Source organism: Diceros bicornis, chromosome 4 (genome assembly GCF_020826845.1).
Source record: "Diceros bicornis minor isolate mBicDic1 chromosome 4, mDicBic1.mat.cur, whole genome shotgun sequence".
Taxonomy (NCBI): Eukaryota; Metazoa; Chordata; class Mammalia; order Perissodactyla; family Rhinocerotidae; genus Diceros; species Diceros bicornis.
The window spans coordinates 52,946,524-52,970,162 of NC_080743.1; the positions used below are offsets into that span (position 1 = coordinate 52,946,524).

At 46.3% G+C, this 23,639-nt stretch overlaps 1 protein-coding gene across 2 annotated transcripts; it reads right to left on the minus strand.

Moving 5' to 3' along the window:
- Window positions 1-3,572: 3,572 nt before the first annotated feature.
- ACP6 (acid phosphatase 6, lysophosphatidic) lies at window positions 3,573-22,231 on the minus strand. Of its 2 annotated transcripts, XM_058538970.1 has the most exons (10): window positions 21,942-22,231; window positions 14,497-14,625; window positions 14,247-14,377; window positions 13,835-13,914; window positions 10,960-11,047; window positions 9,989-10,121; window positions 8,591-8,691; window positions 6,316-6,411; window positions 4,452-4,617; window positions 3,573-3,769 (listed from the first exon to the last, which is right to left on the minus strand). In XM_058538970.1, the coding sequence occupies exons 1-10, from the start codon at window positions 22,158-22,160 to the stop codon at window positions 3,626-3,628; spliced, it is 1,287 nt and encodes a 428-aa protein (XP_058394953.1). In that variant the 5' UTR covers window positions 22,161-22,231; the 3' UTR covers window positions 3,573-3,625. The 2 variants fall into 2 exon arrangements, with proteins under 2 accessions (XP_058394953.1, XP_058394954.1); XM_058538971.1 differs by lacking the exon at window positions 6,316-6,411.
- Between the last annotated feature and the right edge of the window lie 1,408 nt (window positions 22,232-23,639).

Below are 23,639 nucleotides of genomic sequence, written 5' to 3' on the forward strand. Positions count from 1 at the left end.
GCTCTTCACTCCAAGGTGGGTTCTTCTTTCACCACCCCACAAGTGGCTGAAGTGCCCCTGAAACAGTCACCAGGATCTGACCACCAACAGCACACCATCCAGAACCGAGCGCCCCCTGCCCCAGCTGCCTGAGGAACACTCAGAAGGAGCCACAAAGAGGCTTTTCTGGCAAGAACACAAGCAATGCCTTACGTTTGTGTAAAACTTTTCATATTATGAAGTGCTTTACATACCTAATCTATGTGATCCCCGGGATAATTCTGTGAGGGAGTTACTATATTAGAGTCCCATTTTACAAATGAGGATAACAAGCTTGTTAACGGGAAGTTAATAGACTTGCCCTAAGTCACACAGATAGTACATACAGAGGTAGGACTTGAACTCACAACTCGTGACTCCAAGACCAGTGCTCTCTCAAGCTCTCAGACATTAGTTTGGATCTTTGCTTCAGAAATGGAGATTGTGGGCCATGCCCCCTCACCCTCCACCCCTCACCTCCCACCTTCAGGGAAGCACCCATTTCAAAAGCCAGGGGGAGAGAAAGGAGTCCTGGGAACACTGGCTTATTATTGGGGAAAGCGTTTTTCAGCTCTCTCTCCACCTACCATTAAACAGGGACCAGGTTCCTGGAGGCTGGCAGGGTGGACTGGGAGAGTCAGGAGTGCATGGCCGGTCCCTTTGGCCACTAGAGGGCAGGGTCTGAACAGAACACCAGGTCCTCTCCCCAGAGAATTCCCCAGCAGGCGGAAGGGACTCATACTTTCCCTAGCAGCCCCAGGGTACACAGCAAACCACAGCTTTAGCCCCACACTGAAGAATGATACTTCCCTGGCATATGGCAAACGAAGTAGTTGCTCTTAATCCCTTCCAGACTCCTTTGCAGGTAGATGGGCAGTGCCCTAGAGGATTCCTGCTGAGGGAGAAGGGGTGCCAGCTACCACTTGCAAAGACCTGAGTTTCTTACAATAAATACAAACAGGTCAGCATGCCAGGTCCCGGTGCTCTGAAGACTGGGGGTGAGGCGGGATGGGAACTCTCTTCCTCCCTCTCTCCCAGTGAGCCCTTCAGAGTTTTGATCCCCTTGCTGTCCTGTTAAACTATGTACACGAAACTATTAAAGGGCAGTCAGCACAGAGCAGTGACTGGCCTTGTCTAATGACAGTTATCTCATCCCAGTGCCTGTCAGAGCCAAGAGCTCTGAGTAAGACAAGCCTTCGGGAGCGTCTGTAAGGTGAGTTCCCAACCAAGTCAACCTGCCCAAGCAAGCCCGGCTATGTGGGGAAGAGGAGTGACCATGCTACTCTATCCTAGAGGCCCTTCACTTTGCCATCCGAGGGTGAGGCCCCCTCTGGAAATTATTTTAACCCTAACAGCACTCATTTTAAAAACATTAGGACAAAGGAGTCAAGGCCAGGGGCAGGTTGGGAGTTTATGAAGTGCTTTCCACATCCATCCTCAGGATAAATTGTCTGGTAAGCAAATGTTAACATCCCTGTTTTATAGTTGGGAAAACATAAGCTCAGAGAAGTTAAGTGCCTTGCCCACAGTCACACAGCGGGTAAGCAAGGGAGCCAGGGTTCCCCTGTCCACACGCGCACATTCCCCTTGGTGAGGGCAGGTAGAGAGCAGGTCCTGCCTGCAGAGAGGCAGCTGAGAATAGCATTCCCAAAGGTCCCTTCTAGTTGAAGGAACTTGTCATAGCTAAGAATCTAGTGGGAAGAAAGAGCAAAAGACAAAAAAGAACGTTTGAGGACCCTTACATTTACTCAGTTAATTCTCACAACAACTAATTAGTAGGTATAATTATCTCTATTTTCCACTGGAGAAAAAAACAGGCTCAGAAACATCTCTCCCAGGGTCACAACCAACCAACTAGGTTAGAATTTGAACCCAGGAGAAGCTTTGGTATTTTCCTTTACTCCATGCTTCCCCCTGGTGGTGATTGGGAAGAGTGCACAGAGGCTGACTTGAGCCAGGCAGAAACAAGGAGGGAGAGTTCAGAATCCATTCCATAAACCTTTGCTGAAGTCCACTTTGTGACAAGTCTTGTACTTGGCTCTAGGAACAGAATAATAGACAAGACAGACAGCTCCCTATCGAGGGACAAACATAAACAAAGGAGGCCTCTAGATGAGCAGGGATTAGATAGGCAAAGGAAGAGTGTGTCGGGGTCAGGAGATGGAACAATGTGTGCCGAGGGCCAGAGGCCAGAGGAGTGGGACTTTCTTTTGTTAAACAGTTCAGTCTGGCCAGGGGGGATGTGTGAGAGGCTGTGAGGGATGAAGCTGGAAAAGTAAGCAGGGGCCAGATCTCAAAGGGTAACAGAAGGCAAGAAAGGGTGTGACCCATTAGGAAGCCACTAAATAACCTAGGAGGATGATTATGGGCCCAGGAGAGTAGTGGGAGAGGGGATGTGTTCATTCATTCAATAAAAGTTTGAGCACTAGCATGTGCTAGGCACTATTCTCTGTGCTGGGGACACATCAGTGAACAAGGTGAAGTCTGTCTTCATGGAGCTTACATTCTAGTCAGGGAGCTAAATAAACACACAGATGTGTAATATCAAGCACTGACAAATACCAAGGGGGAAAAAAGACAGAACAAGGTGTATTTGTTTGCTAGGGCTACCATAACAAAATACTACAGATCAGGTGGCTTAAATACAGAAATGTATTTCCTCAAAGTTCTGGAGGCTGGAAGTCCAAGATCATGGTGTCAGCAGGGCTGGTTTCTTCTGAGGCCTCTCTCCTTGGCTTTATGGATGGCCATCTTCTCCCTGTGTCTTCACATGGTCTTCCATCTGTGTCAGTGTTCTAATCTCCTCTTCTCATAAGGATACCAGTCATATTGGATTAGGGCCCACCCATATGACCTCTTTTTACCTTAACGACCTCTTTAAAGGCCCTGTCTCCAAATACAGTCACATCAGAGGTACTGGAGGTTAGGACTTCAACATACAAATTTTGAGGGGACATATGTAATTCAGCCCATAGCACAAGGTGACAGAATGTAACTAAGGCTGGAGGTAGAAGGAGGGAAAGGGTCTGAAATATTTTATGTAAGATAATATGGGAGGACCACTCTGAGATGACATTGATCTGAGATCTGAATGAAGAGAGGGAACTAACTATGCAAATGTCTAGGAGAGCATTCCAGGGAGAGGGAACAGCTTGTGCCAAAAGCCTGAGGTGAGGAAATGACTCAGGGCTACTTGGCATGCAAGAACAGTAGGAAGGCTAGTGCAGCAGGAGTACAGAGAGAGAGTAAGGCCTTGAGGACCATTATGATGCCTGGCTCTTTCTTTGAGATGAAAAGCCAGGGGAGAATTTTGAGCAGAAGAGTGACATGATCTGACTTGTGTTTTAAAAACAACAACTATGTTAAGAATAAACTGAGAGAGAGGGGAAGGGTAAAAACAGGGAGACTTTGCAATAATCCAGGTGAGAGATGATGCTGGGACTAAGATAGTAACAATGGAAGTGGTCAATTCTGGATATAGGCTGAAGAGAGATACAACAGGATTTACTGATGCATGAGATGTAGGACATGAGAAAAGTTGTTGTTACAAGGCATTGTGTAAAGGCATTTTATTTAAAAGTCAACACACCCTACTTGTATAAATCAGTCACTCTCCATTTCCAAGTTCCAACTCCTGTGCTTGAGAGCAGAGTGTGCGGTATTCTTCTGGGCTTAAGGTGTAAACTGACACGGTGTTCAAGAACTTGTCCAGCGGACAGAGCCGGTCAGGGCAACCTCTCGGCACTTGCTCCTGCGGAAAAGACATAACTCAGCAGGGCCACTGAGGACCCTGTCCTGCTGTTTTCAGCTGTGCCCGGAGGTCTGAGAGGCATGGACCCAATGGTATGTGCATGCACGTATATAACAGCCAGGAAGGCCCCACTCCCCATCAGCTTGCAGACTAAGAGCACTATGCCCTGCTTGTAAAAGTCATTTAAGAACTGTTTGTTGACTTGACTGGGAAGACACAGTCAAGTTACACCCCTGAGCGAGGAGGGCTAATGGTCTAATCCTTGGGGAGTGCTCCAGCCTCTGCCCTGGACAGCAACCTGGGGAAGCGGCCAAGGCACCAAGAGTGCTGACAGCACACGTCACCATCCAGAGACACCATCATTAATTTTCAAAACAGGCCCCACAGGCAGCATGTTATATCCTGGCAGAGACACTCAGGAGAAGAGGAGGGTGGTCCTGTTCCTAGAAGAAGTCTGTAACAGAACTCAGATAACGCCCATGTCCCAGTCTGCCACTATATGCCAAGTTCTGCCTTATCCCTGGGCCACAGCTGTGAGTCGCCCATAGGATTCGGAGAGCTGAATGTACCAACGGAGACTACACTGGGCCTGAGGAGGGAGAGTTGTCTACCAACTAAACCAGGTGGCTGGGGTTGGGGGAAGGGTGGCTAGCCACACCCAATCCCACCTCAGAGGTCTTACCTTCCCATGGTAATAGAGCTGCACAAACCACTCCTTGGATTCCCGGTGCTGGTAGAGTTCTATGGTCAGATCTACAGCAAACGGGGGCCATTTGTGGTCAAAAATCCCCAGGACCATTAAGAGAGGCATGAGGGTCACATCATGAGCCGCATAGAGGTACAGCTTTCTGCAAGGAGGAAACAGCTCTTCACAATTCTTTACTTCAGGACTCTGGAGGCCCAGACACTGCCTGCCTCCTGTGAGTAAGAATACTTGCCTCAGAAACCAGGTGACATCTAGAAATCAGTTAAGCCTGGTATAAAACTCCCTTGAAGTATATGGTGGGGAGAACACTTATTTCCACTCCCCATGTTTTTATGAGGAGGGATCCCACCAGAGTAGCTCGCCTGGTCTCCTCCTGCCCATTCACTTGCCCACCCACCCACTCTCTCCTTCCCCCGTGAGTGTCGAAGAAGGAACTAAGCATGTGTGGCTGAGGCGCTACCTCTCTTCTCCCTTTGGGACCTGCCTGCCTATGGCAAATGTTCTCCCTACTCTCAGCCGTGTGATGAGTTTAGTAGAGCAAGCTCTCCTCCTTGTTGGGGAAGCTTGCAGTGTGGGGCAATGAAGTTCATTTCAAAGGAATATTAATAACCCTGTTTGGCCCTCAACGCATTCTCCAAATGGCTTTACTCAGTAATAAAGGCGCCATTTTAATCTATATCTGCCTGACTCCTATATCTATCTCGGGAAAGATCAAGGATTTTATTTGTATACACAGATATAAGGCCAAAAGGGGCAAGGTGGCAAAGGCCAGTGAGAAACGTGTTGTCATTGCAGGTACTGTGAGGGACAGGGAAGGGCATTCACATGATTTGCTGTTATAAATCTTGGCCCAAAGTTCCGGAATGTTCCTATTTCAACTCACTGTCCTCTACCTTTCCCACACTCATTGTCAGTTTCTAGCTACGGACAATCTCTCTCAAGAAGATAGGCTGAAGCAATTCTTCTCCAATATTAGAGTGCATACAAATCCCCTGGGGATCTTGTTAAAATGCAGATTCTGAGTCAGTAGGTCAGGCGGGGACCTGAGAATCTACTAAGCCCTCAGGTGATGGTGAAGCTGCTCATCTGCAGACCACACGCTGTTTAGCAAGTGGCTAAGACACACAATATTCCAAATCCAGGTCCCTAACCTGGGGTTCAGGCTCTACAAAAGTGGCAGTGGAGGCTCATGAGACACTTCCAACATTTTAAAATGCCTAGTGGATACCATACCCTCTATGTGTGCAATGAAAGTGCTCAAACTAAATAATCTATTAACCAATTATCTTTGTTTGGGGCTATTATAATATCAAATCAGTGTGACATCATAATTAGCTACTCTCTTTTTTTTTTTTAATAATTTTATTTATTTATTTTTCCCCCCAAAGCCCCAGTAGATAGATAGTTGTATGTCATAGCTGCACATCCTTCTAGTTGCTGTATGTGGGACGCGGCCTCATCATGGTCGGAGAAGCGGTGCGTCGGTGCGCGCCCGGGATCCGAACCCGGGCCGCCAGCAGCGGAGCACGCACACTCAACCGCTAAGCCACCGGGCCGGCCCTAGCTACTCTCTTTGACACATGTTCAATTAGTAAAAAAGTGGAAAAATAAATTTAGGGTTCCTTTTTGCTAAAATAAAAATTTCAAAACATGGTAGAACAGGTGCGGCAGGAAGAAAGTTAAACACGTTGTGAATGTCTTTGGGACTCGCGGCCTTAAACATCCACATTTAGTCACTGACAGCCTGGTTCCTGCCTCTCTAAAACCTGGGTTCCCTCCCTGCAGCCAGAGGCCCCCCACTACCCTCAGCTGCACAAAGCTGAGCTGCTGGGCCAGGTACCTGGTCTTGTCAGATGGAGTGGCAGGGTCCACGACTTTCAGCAGGTTGTTCTCCAGGACGTGGAGGAATGGGCCTACTGCCATCTGAAGACTTTCCCTATGGCAAGTAAACAACATTTAAGCACCCAGCAGGCCTTGGCACACAGGGGATGCAGGCTGGTTCTGCCTCCTATGACCTCATGAGTCCATGAGGAGTTGAGAAAAAGACAAGTAATGCACGAGGGACAGCAACAGGGAAGAAGGAGAGAAATAGCGTTGCCTCAAGCTTGAGGGTTCTCTGTGCCCAAAGACTTCCAACAACAAAGGCACCAGGATGTAGACCTGCTATGAACACCGCTGAGATGGGAGGGGCTGAGGGAGTGGTAACCAGGATAAGTCATGAAGAACTAGGCCTTCAGGAATCAAAGAACCAAGCTGGGAAGGACAGGGTGGACTGATTTCCAGGAATTCCAGAAGGCCCATAGAAAAGCTATCCCAAGGAACAACATCCTGAACTATGCTTCCTATGTGCCAGCCCTCCTTCTTTGGAGTTTAGACCATAAGGACATTTCTTATTTATTTGATTTAACAAGAAGTTCAGCAGTAGTGCTCACAGGGTTGGTGCTGTGGTTCCACTTTCATTCTCAGGAGGGTCACCTCACAATCACAAGGTGGCTACTGCAACTCAGAGCATGTCGTCTCACAGTAGCAAACAACGCAGAAAGACGGGGGCAGTAAGCGGCAAAAAGGCTTGGCTTTGGTGCCTTTTACTTTTTATCAAACAGAAACAAAAAAAAACGTCTCCCAGAATTCCCAGAACCCAATCACCGACAAAAGGGAATGGAGTTGCCATGATCGGTTTAGACCAATCCTTATTCATGGACTGGGTAAATGGCCACCTTTATAAATCAAGGAACGCTGAAGCAATGGACGAGGAGCAGGCAACCAATACCATACGCAACATACTCGTTCCAGAAGAATGTGTGCAGGCCAAGCCAAGTTGGATAGCATTGTGAGGTTGCAACCATTTGTCCTTAAGAAACACCAGTTTTATGAAACCAGGGCTAATTGGAATGGACAGGAAAATGGATCAGGTCTTATTTAAAATGCTTTACACTAGGAGAAAGTAAACTATGGCCATGGGCCAAATCCAACCCACCCACCTGTTTTTGTAAATAAAGTTTTATTGGAACACAGCTGTGCCCATTTGTTTGCATATCATCTATGGCTGCTTTCATGCTACACAAGCAGAGATGAGTAGTTGCAACAGATACTGCATGGGCCGCAAAGCCTAAAATATTTACTAAGTGTGTGTGTGTGTTCATGTTAGTGGAGGTGAGGGCAGTGAGCAACAACGTAGGTCTGGTGGGACCACTTCAGGAACAGATGAGGAAAGGTGGTAAGTCACAGGGAGTGGCAGCAAGCTGAGTGGCATGGCTGGAACCCCCTGGATGCTCTAGGCGAGTGCACAAGTGGATACACTCAGTCTGAGTGGGAGAAAAGCAGTCAGAGGCTCTTATTCTTATGCAACAGAATGAAATGTTAGCTGCTTTTTCCTCCCACTCATCTTTCCCAGCACTGTTCCTCTACTTCTCATGTCCTCCACTACCAAGTCACCTATTCTCACTGCAAGCTGAATGTCCTTAACCAATCAGAAAAAGGTGTTTTTTGAAATGTGGTAAGAGGGAAACTCTCCATTCTGGTAGTCAGGAAGCAGGCCTCCTAAAAACAGACTTAGGTTCCAGGAAAAGGGAGAAAACACAGGACTGGCTGTCAGAAGGTCTGGGTCCGAGTACCGGCTCTGCCACTCGCTAGCCGAGCCTAGGCAAGGTACCCACATCTCTCAGGCCCAGTTTCTTCATCTATAAAGCCAGGCCTTGGACCCTGTCAGGAACAATGACACCTACCTCACAGCGAGAATGTGAAACTAATTTATAAATTATAACGGGATGAATAAAGTGAGTAATAATTATTCTTCCTTCAGCTCCTTCACCCAAATCCTTTGAAACTTAAAGGAAAAGGAAAGAGTCAGTGATTAAGAGGAACTCGCTCAAGTGGTGGCTCCTGGTGCTGTATAACAGTGAATGAAAGCACTAGGTCACCAGCCCCAGCTTCACAAGTGTGAGAATCTGGGGCCGAGGCCATTCAGTTGGCCAGCAGAATGGGGTGATTTCGGCCTCTGCACACACAGAGACGCCAGCTGGCAGGTGTGGGCAGGCCTGATGAACCCCCTTCCCTACACACTGGGAGGCCTGACCAAGCATGACTTTATGCCAGCAGCTGAGGAGGCCCCTCACCTGTCTTCCCTTTGCAGGACGTACAAGGCTGAGTCCACAGCTCTCTGTTCAATCATCCGTGCAAATCTCTTCAGCGTGGGGCAGCTCGGGAGGCTGTGTACCTGAAAGGGCCATGGGTACATTTAGAAGGAAACGCTTCGCACTCACTGAGCCTGGCAGCTAAGCAGCTTCCGTGGAGCCTTCAGGGGCCTGTCTTCTCCTGGGGAGGGCCTTAACAGCTCAAAAAGCTATGTCCCCATGGACCTTCTCAAGCTGTTCCTAGAGAGCCAAAGGCCCGGAAAAAAAATTGTTTTTCCTCCCTTTCTGATGGCTCCCCATCTACTCCAAAATGAAAAATGTTTGTATTTTTTTAAATTGTAACAAAAAAAAAAGATGAATAAAATATAAGGCAAGAAATTCATAAATTTCTACTTCCTTTTCCCCAAAATGATTTCTAAAAAGTATGACATATAAATACTTTATATAAACTCTTGTCTTATAACCTTAAACCCATTTTGCACATAAGCACAAGGTGCATTTCTGCCTTCAGGGTACACTGTTATCTTCACAAGAGAAGGAAGGAGGATCCAGGCTATACTGCCTTTGAGTGTCTGACTTCTGAATCTATAGAAGCATTTTCCACTGTGTGGTTTTCAGTATTCATTAGATTAAAAAGATTCGGTGGCTAAATAAGTTTGGGAAAAACAAACTTAAAGATTAACCAGTTTTCTTTCCTTTAGGCTTCTCAGATTCTTTAATATGTTGATGTGCATACAGACTCTCCAAAAAGTGATACAATAAACAGAGATTCCAATTTTTTTTTTTTTTTTTTTTTTTTGGTGAGGAAGATGAGCCCTGAGCTAACATCTGTTGCCAATCCTCCTCTTTTTGCTGAGGAAGATTGGCCCTGGGCTAACATCTGTGCCCATCTTCCTCTACTTTATATGGGACACTGCCACAGCATGGCTTTGACAAGCAGTGTGTCGGTCCGTGCCCGGGATCTAAATCTGTGAATGCTGGGCCACCAAAGCGGAGCACAAACTTAACCGCTACGCCACCGGGCCAGCCCCAAAGGATTCCAAAATTTTTAGACAGCAATCCCTCCCTACCCATTGCCCACCCCACCTCTGCCTGTCCATTAATATACACATTCAAATCTCCAGTAATCTGGGGAATGTGCTTTTAAGAAACTTTATCTAGAGTTAAATGTCTGTGCTCCTAACCAAGGAGTCCTCCTTGATTGTTCCCTGTCCCTCGGTTCCCATATCCATTCCATCTGCAAGTCCTATCACAGCTGCCTCCAAACCAGGAGGCCTCCACCCACTTCTCCCCACCTAGTTCTAACTTGGGAGCCAGACCATCCAGGTGCCTGCCCCAGGCTCCCCCACCCCCAGGGCCGGAGGAGGACAGTCACCCCACCTGCTCAGCAGCCATGTTGTCAAAGAGGATGAGGAAGTCCACTCCATCACTACTGGCAATGCCCATCCCCTCCTTCACCTTTTTCAAATCCTCTGAGATTCCTGGCTGCAAAGAGGCAGACTGCTTCCGGCCACTGCCAAAAAATAAAAAGTAATCCCTTAGATTGTATGGTGATGAACAGTTTACAAAGTGTATCTTATTCATCATTTGGGATCTCATTTAATCCTCAACAACAACTCACTGGGGTTAGCTTGTATTATTCCCATTTTACAAATGAGTGAACTAAGGCTCTAAGAGGTCCAATGACTTGTAAAGGTAAGTTAGCAAGTACCAGGGCTAGAATAAAAGCCTGGACTTTCCAAATCCCACTCTAGCCTTTTCTTCTATTATACCAAAAACGACACAAGTATAGCCCAGGTCTGCTTGAAAACAGCATTTTCTTTCTTCTGTGGAACACATACTATATGGTTTTTGCAAACCAGAAATACCTTAAAACTGAAAAGTGCCATCAGCCCAAATCAGTCTATCCCACAGGGCAGCATGTTAGTAAGAGAAGGGAAATCGGTGTCTTCTCCTGTTTGCCCCTCTGCATTTGCAGTTCAATGACTGGCTCAGCAATCTTTTATTTAACCTGTCAGTTTCTTCATCTGGCCCACCTGAGAGCCCAGGATTGTTGAGAAGATAATGGTTTCTGAATGGCAAAGCTCCACTCATGGCTGTATACCATCCCTCCAGCCCACACATGGCTTTCCCCCGGTTTCCTGTACCTTCATTATGAGCCTGCCACTGTGATCAAGAGCTTCTTCACTTCCCGGACAGCTGATGTCAGACCTGGGTGTAACGCAATCCCTCCCATTCCTTATCCACCAGCAGGTAAGCCTGGGCAAGCCTCAGTTCAGGGAGAGTCCTGCCAGCAAAAGTGGTAAAAGGCTATCTGTCCCTCCCTAGTGAGCAAGAAGCCAGGCAGTTACCTGGTCCTTTCCCGCAGGCTCTGGCAGTTTTGGTAGTTGGGGTACAAGACTTCAGAGCTTGCTTCATCAGTGTGGATGATGATGGGTCCTGGAAGGAAGCACAGGCAGGAAGAGGCTTCAGCTTCTTCTTCCCAGCATCTCCACCCCCCTATTCTTCTCTTTATCTATACAGATGGAGCTGTTCCAGGAGGCAGATCACCAAGGTTACTCCTTAAGGACAGTGAACGCCTTCAACATGCCCTGGCCTTGCCAACAGGAACTCTCCTGTGGTTTGAGCAATGGAGAAAGCGAGTAGCAGCCTTGCTCTGTCTAGGACAACCCCTCCTATTGGGCCACATATAGCCTAGAGCAAGTACAGACCTGGATCAGACTGGCACTTCCCTGACCCATTCCAAAAAATCCTGCCTCAAGGCACTACCAGCACTTGGGCATTCTAATAAAAAATGGGCCGGCCTTGACTTTATCAGAACTAGGTGGCTTTCTTACTTCCCAAAGTCCAATCCTATGAGCCAATATGGTGACTTATCACAAGACAATCTAAGAAAGGTGACTACAGGGCCACAAATCCTCTCAGACCCCATAGCCTTGTCCAAAATGCAAGCCAGGCTTCCAGATGAACTGCCAGGAACCAAAGATTAGACTACAGTGTTTCTTATATACCTGCAGCAGCTCACTACTGCTCAGAGCTCACAAGTACCTTTGTTTCCTCCCATCAGTGCCCAAGAAGGGGCTTGAACACATTCCCATGCTTTGCTCTGTGCCACAGATGGCAAGGACTGGTGGCAGCTTCCCATCCTACACAGCTCAGTCCTGACCTTCTCTGATGGCAAAAGAAATAGCTCCCATTGGCCGTTCTTTGAGATTTACTGAGGTCAATCTGGGGAGTGATTAGGTGACTCTAAGCCCCAAAGAGCTATTAGTCCCAAACAAATTATTGATAGTCAAAACTCTAGGACTTTAAAAGTAGCCTATAGTCACTTTACCAGAATATCAGAATTCAGACACACTTTGTTGGTCAAATGATCTCGCGCCCTCTCCAGATATACATCTCCTCTGAGAAGCAGTAGAGTGTAAGGTAAAGGGTACAGATTCTGCAACCAGGCAGACAGAGTTTGAATCCCAGCTCGACCACCTACCAGCTTTGTGTCCCTGGGAAAGTCATTTAGCCTCTCTGTGCCTTAGTTCTCTTATCTGTAAATTGGGGATAATGTCACCTACCTCACAGGGTTAGTACAAGAATTAAACAAGTTGATATATGCAAAGCTCTTAGAAGGATGTTTGGTGCATAGTAAGTCCCTTAAATATTAGAATAATAATAACTATGATTTAAACCTTTAATATAACACATGATAATTCCTATCTGGTGTCTGACATTGGTGTCTGAATATTGGACCTAGAGTTTATGATAAATAAGGCACATTTGAGTTGGCAGTCAAATATATGTTGTATGAACGACTGACTAAATGGTACAGACCAACAACCTCCCGCTTCCCCTCTGCAGCTTACACATAACCCTCTGGGACTTCTCTAGGATTTTACTCCTAAAACAACATCCCAATGTTGTACCATTTCCACTAAAGGTAGCACCTTGTGAGGTTCTTTGGTCTATTCAAGTCCCTTGATACTGAGCAAGGTATGGCAGTAGCTGTGACAGAAGTCAAATTGGAGTCCCAGGACATCTGGATCTGGCTGGTGCAGGGAGTTGCCCCCCAGGCAGCCACCCCAGAAGCTGGTAATACCACTTCCTTCCTTGTCGGAAACCTGGGTCACCCTCAGTCTAAGACCTGCCTGTAGATCAGGCTGCTACCACAAAACATCTTTCCTACTTCAGTCATACTTTTGGTGTTTCTGAGGAGCAGACATTTGCCTTTTAGAAGCTGAGCAAGTGAAGAGCTTTCAGAAGGCCACGCACTGTGGATTATTCCTAAGCTCAGGGGCTCCCAAGAAGTAAAGGGCAGTCCACTCTGTTTGCTCTATGACACATGCTGTTTGTGTTCAGCAGCCAATTTCAGCCAGAATTAGCAGCAGTACCCAACCCAGGTGGGGGCAAGGCCAACCTCCTCTGGCCTGGAAGTTTCTATTATTTTACATAATTTTTTAAAAGCCTGATGGAAATTTTATATCTATTTGAGATAGTGCTAAAGAAGCTACACAAAATAACAAGAACCTTTGCCTTTTTGGCACCATTTTAGTATTTTAATATTGGTGAGGTCATGATGATCTGAAACTCAGACCGGCAATTAAATGTAAATTTGAATCAATTACAAATGACAAAATGCAGCTTCATTTGATAGTCTAAGGCCCTCAATACACAGGATCCATGAAGGAAAATAATAAATGTGGTCTTTGGTGGTGAAAAGGCTGGGAACCACTAGCCGCAATCCTTCACTGGCTGAATATGTCGAAACCCAAACTCGACAGACTTTCTCAACTAGGAAAGGCTGAGTGGAAATCTGGGTCATGCTATGGACTACCACCAAGACCAGAGCAGTAGCAGCAGGCTTGGGTCCCAGCTAAGTGTCTCTCCTGCCATCCTTCCTTTTCAGCATAAAAGCAAAAAAGCCAGAATATTGTTCAAGACCTGACTGGGGCTGCCTCATGCAGTTTGTGTAAAAGCTTACAAGGAGAAGTCAGGAGCCAGAGGCACACCAGAGCAGCTGAGGCATTGCTGCAGATGTGGAGGTCAGGCTGGCAAAGGCAGCAGAAGGCCAAACAGGGAAGGGCCCCCTAGAGTGGGTACACCATGGAAGCCACATGTGCAGAAGAAGAAAGACCAAGGGAACAGGCACTGAGAAAGAGAGTGGGGTGGGGCTTGGGAAGTAAGAAGAAAAAGTTCCTCAGGGACAGGGGCTGACTTTCAGAGTCAAAGTTGAACCTTCTTTCTGACGTTGGAAAAGCCCAGCCAGCAAACACCGGGTAGACTCCAGATTCCGATATATATTAGTAGAACGAACACTGGAAAAAAACGAAAAGATAGAGACACTCATAAAAGGAAGATTTAATTATATACACTCTACCTTATTCCACAGAACAGCTGGGAGGCCTTCAAGGCTACGTGAGGGGAGCTACGGAGCTGGCAAGAATCCTTTCTCTCTCTGTGGGATGGCTGAAAGCCAAGGGACCCCAAAGCCAATGAATGTGACTCCAATGACCACCTGTTTATAGGAGCCTATTATATAAGGGTAACTGTCCCAAACTACCTTGGGTGAGAGTGGGAACCATCTGGGAGGTTTCCTCATGCTTAAGACCTTATATTGGGTGCAACATCCCCTTTTCAAGTGACTCACAAGACCTCCTGTGGGTTGAAGGTGGGTGAAAGAAAAGGGATGTCCTCCACATACTTCTTCCTCAGCCTCTCTCCCAGGGCAAACATCTGCCACATGCCCACATTAGTCAGCTGTCCAGCAAACATGCCCCCCTGAGGTTGGGGAGAAAGAGAGAGAAGAATGAAAACACCTCACAGCCTGCTAACCTCAGCCCAGAGAAATCCATCCAAGCATTGCAGTGGGCTTCCCAGAGCAGGGAAGCATTTCTCACCTTCAGCATGGTCTTACAGTATTCAGAGTCGAAAGGAGAATGTGGTTTCGGGCCACCAGCAAGACTGGTGACAGTGTAATCAAACTGAGTTTGGGGTGGGACTTCTAATAGCTGAGGGTTCCACTCTACCTGTTGTGACCACAAAAACAACACATTGTTTAAAAGGTTCTTGAACTTACAGCATTAACATCCAGCAGCACTCAGAACACATAGCTGGAATCACACTGACACTAGACTGCAACCTCCCCATGGGAAGGAAGGAAAGAAACTCTAATTTGAGCTCCAAATAAGGGAAGAAAAGACTGTGATTTATTATTCCAGGTGTCCTCAGCTCAAGTCTTATTATTGCTAAACTAGTACTCACTGTTAAGAGGCTTCTCTGGCACTAAGACTGAAGTAAAGGTGAGAAGTGGCCAGAATGCCTGGCATGCAAATACTTGGTAAGTGAATAAATGAATGAATAAATGAATATAATATAATCTCAGTTACCATTTACTTGTAAGAATTTTTTGTGTGTGTGTGAGGAAGATTGGTCCTGAGCTAAAATCTGTTGCCAATCCTCCTCTTTTTGCTGAGGAAGATTGGCTCTGAGCTAACATCCATGCACATCTTCCTCTATTTTGTATATGGGACACTGCCACACATGGCTTGATGAGTGGTGCATCGGTCCACGCCCGGGATTCAAACCTGCGAACTCTGCAACACCGAAGTAGAGCGCGCGAACTCAACCGCTATGCCACCGGGCTGGCCCCCTGTAAGAATTTTTAAGGAATCAACCTGCAGGTTTCTATGGCCCCCTCTTAAGGACTCTACTTAATGTCCCTTGTAACTACTAGATATTTTCTTTCCTTTCATCCAATTTGCCAAACAAGTAGCTGCCCTCTAAGAAACCTTCACTTCTTCACCATCTTCCTTTACTCCTTGCAATCTGGCTCCTGCCCTAAATATACTGTAATGGTTTTCAAAACATCACAAGTAGCCATAAGGTCTCACAGCTTCAACTGCCCGTAAAACTCGTATTTATACACTCATTGAGTCAGATGTGATGACTTCAGTTTTAAAAACAAAAGTCTTTTGGGGCCAGCCCGGTGGCATAGCGGTTAAGTTCACGCATTCTGCTTCAGCGGCCCAGGGTTCACTCGGTTTGGATCTTGGGCACGGACCTACTCACCGCTCATCAAGCCATGCTGAGGCAGCGTCCCACATAGAAGAACTAGAAGGACCTACAACTAGGATATACAACTACGTATTGGGGCTTTGGGGAGAAAAGAGAAAAAGAGGAAGATAGGCAACAGATGTTAGCTCAGGGCCAATCTTCCTCAAAAAAAAAAAAAAGTCTTCTAATCCCACATTCCAGCTCCTCTTCCCAATTTATGATGTCTCTCTCAATGCTACCACAATTCTCCTAGGCCCCAAAACTCAAACCTCTGACTCTCCCCACTGCTCCACCATCCTGACACCAAACCCTGTCAATCACTGGCTATAAAAAAATTCACTCCCAATGGTCCTTCTTTTATCTTACTGTCAGAGTATAAAACCTTATTACCTCAGGCAAAAGCCTGTGACAGACTCACTCCCTTCCACCCCTACAATCCACACATACATAACCCTCCAATTGATCTTGCTAAGCCACTTTCATCATATTAACAGCGTTTCCCTAAAGTTTCAAGAGATAAGCACCTGCACTTCCAGGATTTCTACACCTTGGTCCAGCCCCTGTCCCCAGCTGTACTGCTACTACACCTCTCTCCTCCCCTCCCCAGACCAGACCATCCCCGCTGCTTCCTCTGCATCTTCTTTCAGCTTGCTTCCCTTGCTTGGAGGGACTCCTGCCCCTATTTGCCTATCCAACTTCTCTTCAAGCTTCAGTGATAGCTTCAGTCTTACTTCCCCACTAGCGACTACTCCAGCTTTCAGTGCTCGTCTTCTTATCCGAATTCCTACAGCACTTACAATCAAAAGAACAACATTTAACTCAATTTCCCACTACTTCATTTTGCTTTAAAACTAACATTTGAAAACCTACTATGTCACATATCATTGTATTTATCTTGGCCCCTCCCAGAAATATCCCAGGAGAGTGCCACTGGGAGTCCCAGGTTCCCTTCGCACAGAGGAAGCCCTCCATTCTCCCAAAAGGCACTGTCTCAGTCCCACCTGCACCCAGTCTCCAACACCCGAGCCTCTTCCCCCATTGGTGCTGAAGCAACTGATATCAGAAGATTGGGTGTTCAGAGCAGAGACCTTCTTCCTACTAAAGTTCTGATCCTATAACTTCCCTGCATAAAACCCTTCAAGGGCTCACAGCTGCATGATTGCCGCCCCCACGCCCCCGCCCTGCACCTTCACCACTTCTTCCCTGCCCTACATACTTACTCTCTAGCCACAAAACTTTGTTTCCAATAGCATCCTCTTCACACCTCCTGGCCTTTCAATCTCATGTTTCTTCTACCTGGAATTTTCTTTTCTCTTTCATCTGGAAAGACTTCTGCTCATTCCACAAGACTCAGCTTAAATGTCCCCAGAAGCCATGACCATGGCCCTGTGCTCTCACAGCAGCCTTGGTGGCTCTTTTTGGCGGCCTTTACCAAAATGTATTAGAAGAGCTCCTTTACTAGTCTGCCCTGCTCAGTAGACTTAGCTTCCTAAGAACAGAGACTGGGTCCTCTATTGACCTCTGCATTTTGGATGCCCAACAAAGAACTTGGCACACAGTAGGTACAATTAATAGCTCCAACAATTTGCCAGATCCTGTGAAAGAGACAAAGATTGAGATAACACGACCCTGCCTTTACAGGGTTTTCAGGTTAGAGACAGCAAGCTATGAATATAAATGATAGCAGTACTAAAATAGAAACTATGTGCTACAAGAAACCAGATGAAAGCCATAGTAGTTCAAAGGCAGGACAGACCTTCTTTTCTGGCTAGGGATTAAGGGAGTTTCATGGAACGAATGGCATTTGAAATGAACAGGATTTAGACAAGCAAAGACCTGGACTTGAGAATAAGAGGTAGGTAAGGAGAGAGGGTGGTGTTCAAAATTCCAAGAACAGATAGAAAGCTTGAGCAAAGCAGAGATGGAGAAGAATGTACATAGGAAAGAAGAGGTTTGCCTCAACCTTGGAGCAGTTTTCAAACTTTTTAATCAGCAAATATATATATAAAGGCAAAAGCTGGAGTTTCTCTAGTTGAAGTAGGAATGGGAACCCAGAGCCCCAGCTGCTCAGCATCGCCCAAGCCCACAGGCTCCACAGAATAGTCTGAAAGCCAGCAGTATGGATTACAATCGGAATGGGAGACTAGATGCAGAAAAGCCAATTTCAAGATGTCTGTAGTAGAGTAGATCAGGGCCTAAGGCCTCATGTAAGGCAGTAGGAAGAGAAGGGGTAGATGCAAGACATTTGAGTCAAACTTGGCAAGTGAGTAGATAAAAGCTTTATTTGGGGGCCATGTTGGCAGGTAAACAAGGAAGAATAAAGAAAAAAATTACTTTGATTTTGAGCCTCGGTGTCTAAGGTGACAAGGACAATGGAGGTACTCCTTGACTGAAAGGTACTTCTTGAAATTAAGACCAAGACAGTTGATAAGCTGAATTCAGTTTTGGACATTTTAACTTTGAGATACCTCCTCTGTGTTCCTAGCACTCCCAGCATATTCTCATAATTGGAACCTTGTTTGTCTCTCTCCTTCACCTCACTGTAAACTCCTTTACAGCCGACACTGAATTATCCATCCCTCTAAGCCCAGTGTCTAGCATGGCTCCTGACACCAGATCCACAGGGCCTGTTCAGCTTCACTAAGAAATCTCCTGTTAAGCACATTCACCAACAGAGAATCTTTGGTGTTTCCCAGGAGATGACTCCCGAAAGTCTAGGTCATATCAAGTCTAGATATTTTCACATTTTCAGATTTTCAAGAATGGATGATACCTCAGTTCCACACACGGTGTCCACTCCACATACACACTCTCATTCTTGTTTCTGCTCTTCAGCTTCCGAGTTAGTGGCTAAGACTAACTTTATTATTTTACTTATTTATATGCCATTTTCAAAAACTAACTTAAAGTAGATGACAGCGATACCTCAAAGATAGTAAGACAACCAACTCAAAGTAGGCCAGAAAGACAAAAGCAAATGAGTATAGGGACAAAAAATAGATATATACAGTAATAATTTCTCAAAAATGCACACCATGAAGATCCATATACTTATTGTAGGTGGGCCAAAGATTTGGCACTAAGCTTTCTGGCTTTCATGTAAAAGGAGAAACTTGATCAGCTAGACAAGCTTAAAGAGAAAAGCAAGCCAACTGTTCAGGAGAAGCACATCATTTCTAATGCTAGCAGACAAATTCCTCCCAAGGGTCCTCATAAAGAGGATAGAGTAATATAATGAACATCTTTTCAGCAGTCACAGCAACGAGTTCTATGGGATTGTTTTTCACAGTTTCCTCAACACAGAAGGATAGCATCTCACCAAAGTGCATTTCTGCAAAGACAATACTATACTGGGATCGATATGCTACATTCCAGGTAAAAAAATAATCTACATAAAAGTAAACAAAAATCTTCCACGTGTAGATTTTAGAATAAAGCAATGGTTTTAAACCTTGGCTGCACACTGGCATCACTGGGAAAGTTTTTAAAAGTTACCAACGCCTAAGCCCCGTCCTGAGCTAATCACATCTGTATCTTGGGGTGGAGCCTCAACTCTTTTAACGCTATCCAGTCCAGAGAATTCTAATGCTTCACCAGAGAACCTTTTACAATGTCTGGATGCTCTGGGCCAATTAAATCAGAATCTCTGGGAGGCAGAAGCAGGCATCAGTATTTTTTAAAGTTCCCCAGTTGAGCCTGACGTCCCACCAAGGTTAAGAACCCTGCTCCAGAGGAATAAATGGAGTGACTGGCACATCTTTCATGCAGTGCTTCTCTTAGCTGAGCTTGGGTTTAGTATTAAGCAAAAATGAGACTGACATTATGCTTCTCAGCTTGTCTATATTATCAAATAAACATGGACCCAAATGCCTTAATCAACAGTGGAGCTGGGATGGGTTGGACTTTATTTTATAAAAACTGAGGAATCTGCCTGGGTTGGGGACCATCTTGCCATCGTCTGGAGAGGAACTGAGGGAAATCCAAAAGCAGGGCCAAATTCATCTTTTGAAAGTGTACTTGGAGCTAATCTAATGATCAGAAAAAATGGCCAATTAAGTTCCAGAGTTTCATTTCCAGAGCACAGATACAATACTTTTAGAAAGACAGGTTAAGTCAACAGCCATTCAAGCCATAAGAAAACAACTCAATTAAACATCTAGTTTTAAGCAATGCTACTTCCCAAGGATTTGTGAGATAACTGAATGAAGTGACTTGTCACATATGTTTATCTATAAACAGTCAGAAGTCTGGAAACATCTACCAAACGCAGTTTTAGCTTTAGAATTGTTGCCAGATAGTCCTTTCTGACTATAATTAATAGCAGAACCAGGAAGATTAGAAATCCCAATAACAATCTCTACCAACTTGGATCTTGAAAAGAAAACCTGAGAGAGAATATCCAGAAACAAGTTATAGGAGGTCAATGACACTCACTCATAGCCTAAATTGAAAGAAAGTTGGTTCCACCCCTGGCTTCTATGCACAAGACTTTATACAAGATAACCAAAGATGTTTAATGCATCTGCCTGGTCTGGAGAATGTGAACAGGCAGGAAGGGTTACATGCCTTCCCTAATTGCAAAGCGAGGCCGTGGACTCAGATGCTCCATATTTTGTGGCTAAACAGAGAATGAATGAAGCTGGCATTCTACCTGAGCTACAACTGCCTCTTTCAATGTAAAGGCAGAAGATACCCATTACACACCCACTGGCTCAGGAGAAAGTCCTAAAAGAATCTAAATCTTTTTCCAGGTCCTTCAGGGAGTACATATACTGTACATACTAGGTCCACACCTAGACATTCAGACTTTTATTCTCTGCTACCACTGGTAACTTTGCCTTTAAGGCAAGTCTTGTATTCCTATATGTTATTTTCCAGCCTTTCTGTAACAAGAATAAACGGAGAAGAAGAGGGAGTGCATAAGAGATAGGTTATGTATAAAATCATAGGAAAAATTTAGTGACCTTATATAAAAAGGCAAAGTAGGGACTGAAAAAAGATCAAAGCATCAAAAAGAAAGGGATGGAGGGAGAGAGAGAGAGAAAGAAAAGAAATTCCAGAACCAAATAGAAAGTAGTATAGCCATATAGAAAGGCTAACTAGAAATCTGCCAGATTTTACTTATGTGGGAAGTGCTTTAAAGGTTTGATTTCATGTGTGGCCAGCTTTAAAAACTGAGTTTTCAGTTGTACAATGTGAGGACATGATCCTGAGGGTTTCTGGAAAGCAATTATGATCATGAAGAGTATGTCTAATATCAGATTTGGACATCCTGTTGAACCTGCTCCAACAACAACTTGGAGGACTTATTCCAACATCAACTTTTGCAACAATGCAAAAGTACTCCACAAGTAAGTGTGAAACCTGGGAGCCTGGGGACTTCAGGTTGCCTACTCATCTTCACTAGAAAGCCAGTTGTTCAATCACAGGCCTGCCTGCTATGAAAGGCCATAGATCTTCACTGGATCTCCCCAAAAATCAAATCTAGCAAGGGTAATCATTTTAAAAACTAATTATTTGTGCTTTAATCATAATTACCCTGACCAAACCAGGTAGATAATACGATATTATAGACACAAGACTAGCCAATTTTTAATCTTTTTCCTACCTCAAACCCCTTCCACAATAGGTTTAGAAACCCAAAATAGAAAAAGGAGAGCCCAAGATACAGCACTTTTACCAAAAAGCCCTCAAGGGATCTCAAAGGGTCTCCAGCAAACCCTGAGAGAAAGCTGCTGCAAAATCTTTTCCCAAAGGCCTTGACCTCTGTTATCCACTATGATCCCAGTTAGGGTGGTTCCTGTCACAAAGGTCCCTGCAACCCTTTGGCAACCTTCAAAACGGTCACACAGAAATGCACTACACCCTTGTACTCAAGTTCACCCAAATATTTGCCAGAAATGCAGAATCTCAGGCCTTAGCCTACACCTGCTGAATCAGAATCCGTATTTTAACAAGATTCCCAGGCGATTTATATGCATGATAAGTAGGGCAGTACTACTAGCTGCGCTACACCGCAGCCATCAGAGGCGCAACTGAAAGTTCCCGGGCTGCCCCACACCCTGAGCGTCCGAGGGGGTTGGGGAGGTGCCAGGCCAACACCTTTGCTCGAGAGCCCAGGGAGGATCTGGCTACTGCTATTTTCCCTTCGTCTGGACTCAGCCCGAACCCCGCTTCGTGAGGGTAAAATTCCAAAGGTGTGTGTGTGCTTGGGGCGAGGCTCCTAGCCCGCCACTGGTTGGCCACACAGTCCTCGCCCCATCAACCCCGGCCCGGACCGACCTCTCACCTGCTCCTTCTGAGGGAGAGGCTTGAGAGGACTCCGCGCCCCATGCCGAAACACGACCTGCACCATTTTCAACTCCAGGAGGCTTCGGTCGACGGGATGCTGGCGGTTCCGCCGCTGCGGCTCGGCCAGGGCCACCCGCCGCTGGTGGAGGCAGTACGCCAGCGAGGTCAGGACGCCCACCGGAGCCCACGTGCGCACGCTGAAGACACCAGTGATCATGGTGGAAGCCCCTCGGGGTGAGGCTGCAGGAGGCGAACACAAGCTCTCCGCCGGCGCCGGGGCTCAGCGACTGCGCCCAAGTTTCCAGGAACCGGCGGGCGCGCACAAGCAGTGCCCCAACAAGCTGGGACCGCTGCGACTCTAGCCCTGAGGGGGAACCCCAACGGGAGCGTGGAGGAAGTGGATGTGGGAGCAGCGAAGACTCCCTGGGAGTTTTAACCGGGGTCGGAGTTGGCCGCTCCTGCTGCAGACTGGCCCGGGGGAGCGCAGCTGCTTATCTTTCACTCTCTAGGGAACCTTAAACTTATATTCCAAGTTTGGCCTCTAGCACTCTTGAAAGGACAGAAACCAGCCCTAAATTCCTCGCCGGCAGTGACTCCACTAAAGCAGACAACTGGATTCCACTTTTCTACAAGCAAGCTCTCACCCACCTCCTCACCCACCCAAGGGACTTGTCCCAAGTGGGTCCGCGCAAAGGAGCACGGGAAAACGAGTCCCGCGGTGACGCCTGTCCGAAGGCTCTGAGTTGCGAGAACTACAACTCCCACAAGGCCGCGCGCGGCGGGGGCGTACTCTACGGGCGGCATTTCCCCGCCCCTGGCAGAGGGCATCACCCGTCAGGCCCAGCCGGTAGAAGTCTCCGGGATTGGGTGGGTGGTGTACAGGGAGTGAATCAGCGAGCTTGCGAGGCCGATGGACTAGGAAACGTGAGGACAGGGGTAGAATTGGGTGATGGAAGGGAGTATTTTGAGTCTAGGGAGTATGGAAGACTTTCTTGAAGTCCTGGAAGCGCCTGGAAGGGGGGGTTGCTGAAACTAAGAGCGCAGACACCTACTTAACTGAGTGATGACCATTCGCCAAGGGCGACACTAGGTGTTTTATATTTAATCTTCATTTACTGTCCCCCTTCTATGTTTAAAGAGGCTTAAATCATTGCAGACATGTAGAACTTTAAGTTCAATGATTGTTCACTTATATCCGGAATATTTCTTGTGGAAAAATCCCGGCCTTGCCTGTGAGTGTCCCACTGACTAAGCACCTTAATTTACAAAGAAAAATGCCAACTTTAACCACCTGCTAGTATGATTTCTCTTGAATGTACAGCTACCCAAAGACTGTGTTTTGGATTTTCGCAACAGGACACAATCGAACCATCTGTGTCCATCTCAAGGCAAAGGTCAAGTGGAAAGGACAGACATTTGTGAGGAGAAAACTGAAAATATGTCATCTAACCAGTTCTTTCATCATTCTAAAATCTGTCCTTGGATCAAACTGGGCCAGATGTGAAGACAGCATACTTATGGAGTATGGCTCCTGATCTGAGTCTAAACTTGTTCACCAGAACGTTCTGAATGTCCTACTGTGGGAGAAGGGTCGTTTTGGAACGCTGCACATTGTCACAGTTTTCCCCCGGCCAACCCCATGGACTCACTTTTCAGAGCCTTGTTGTGTGTCCTGAGGATTAAAAGCTGTTTTTCT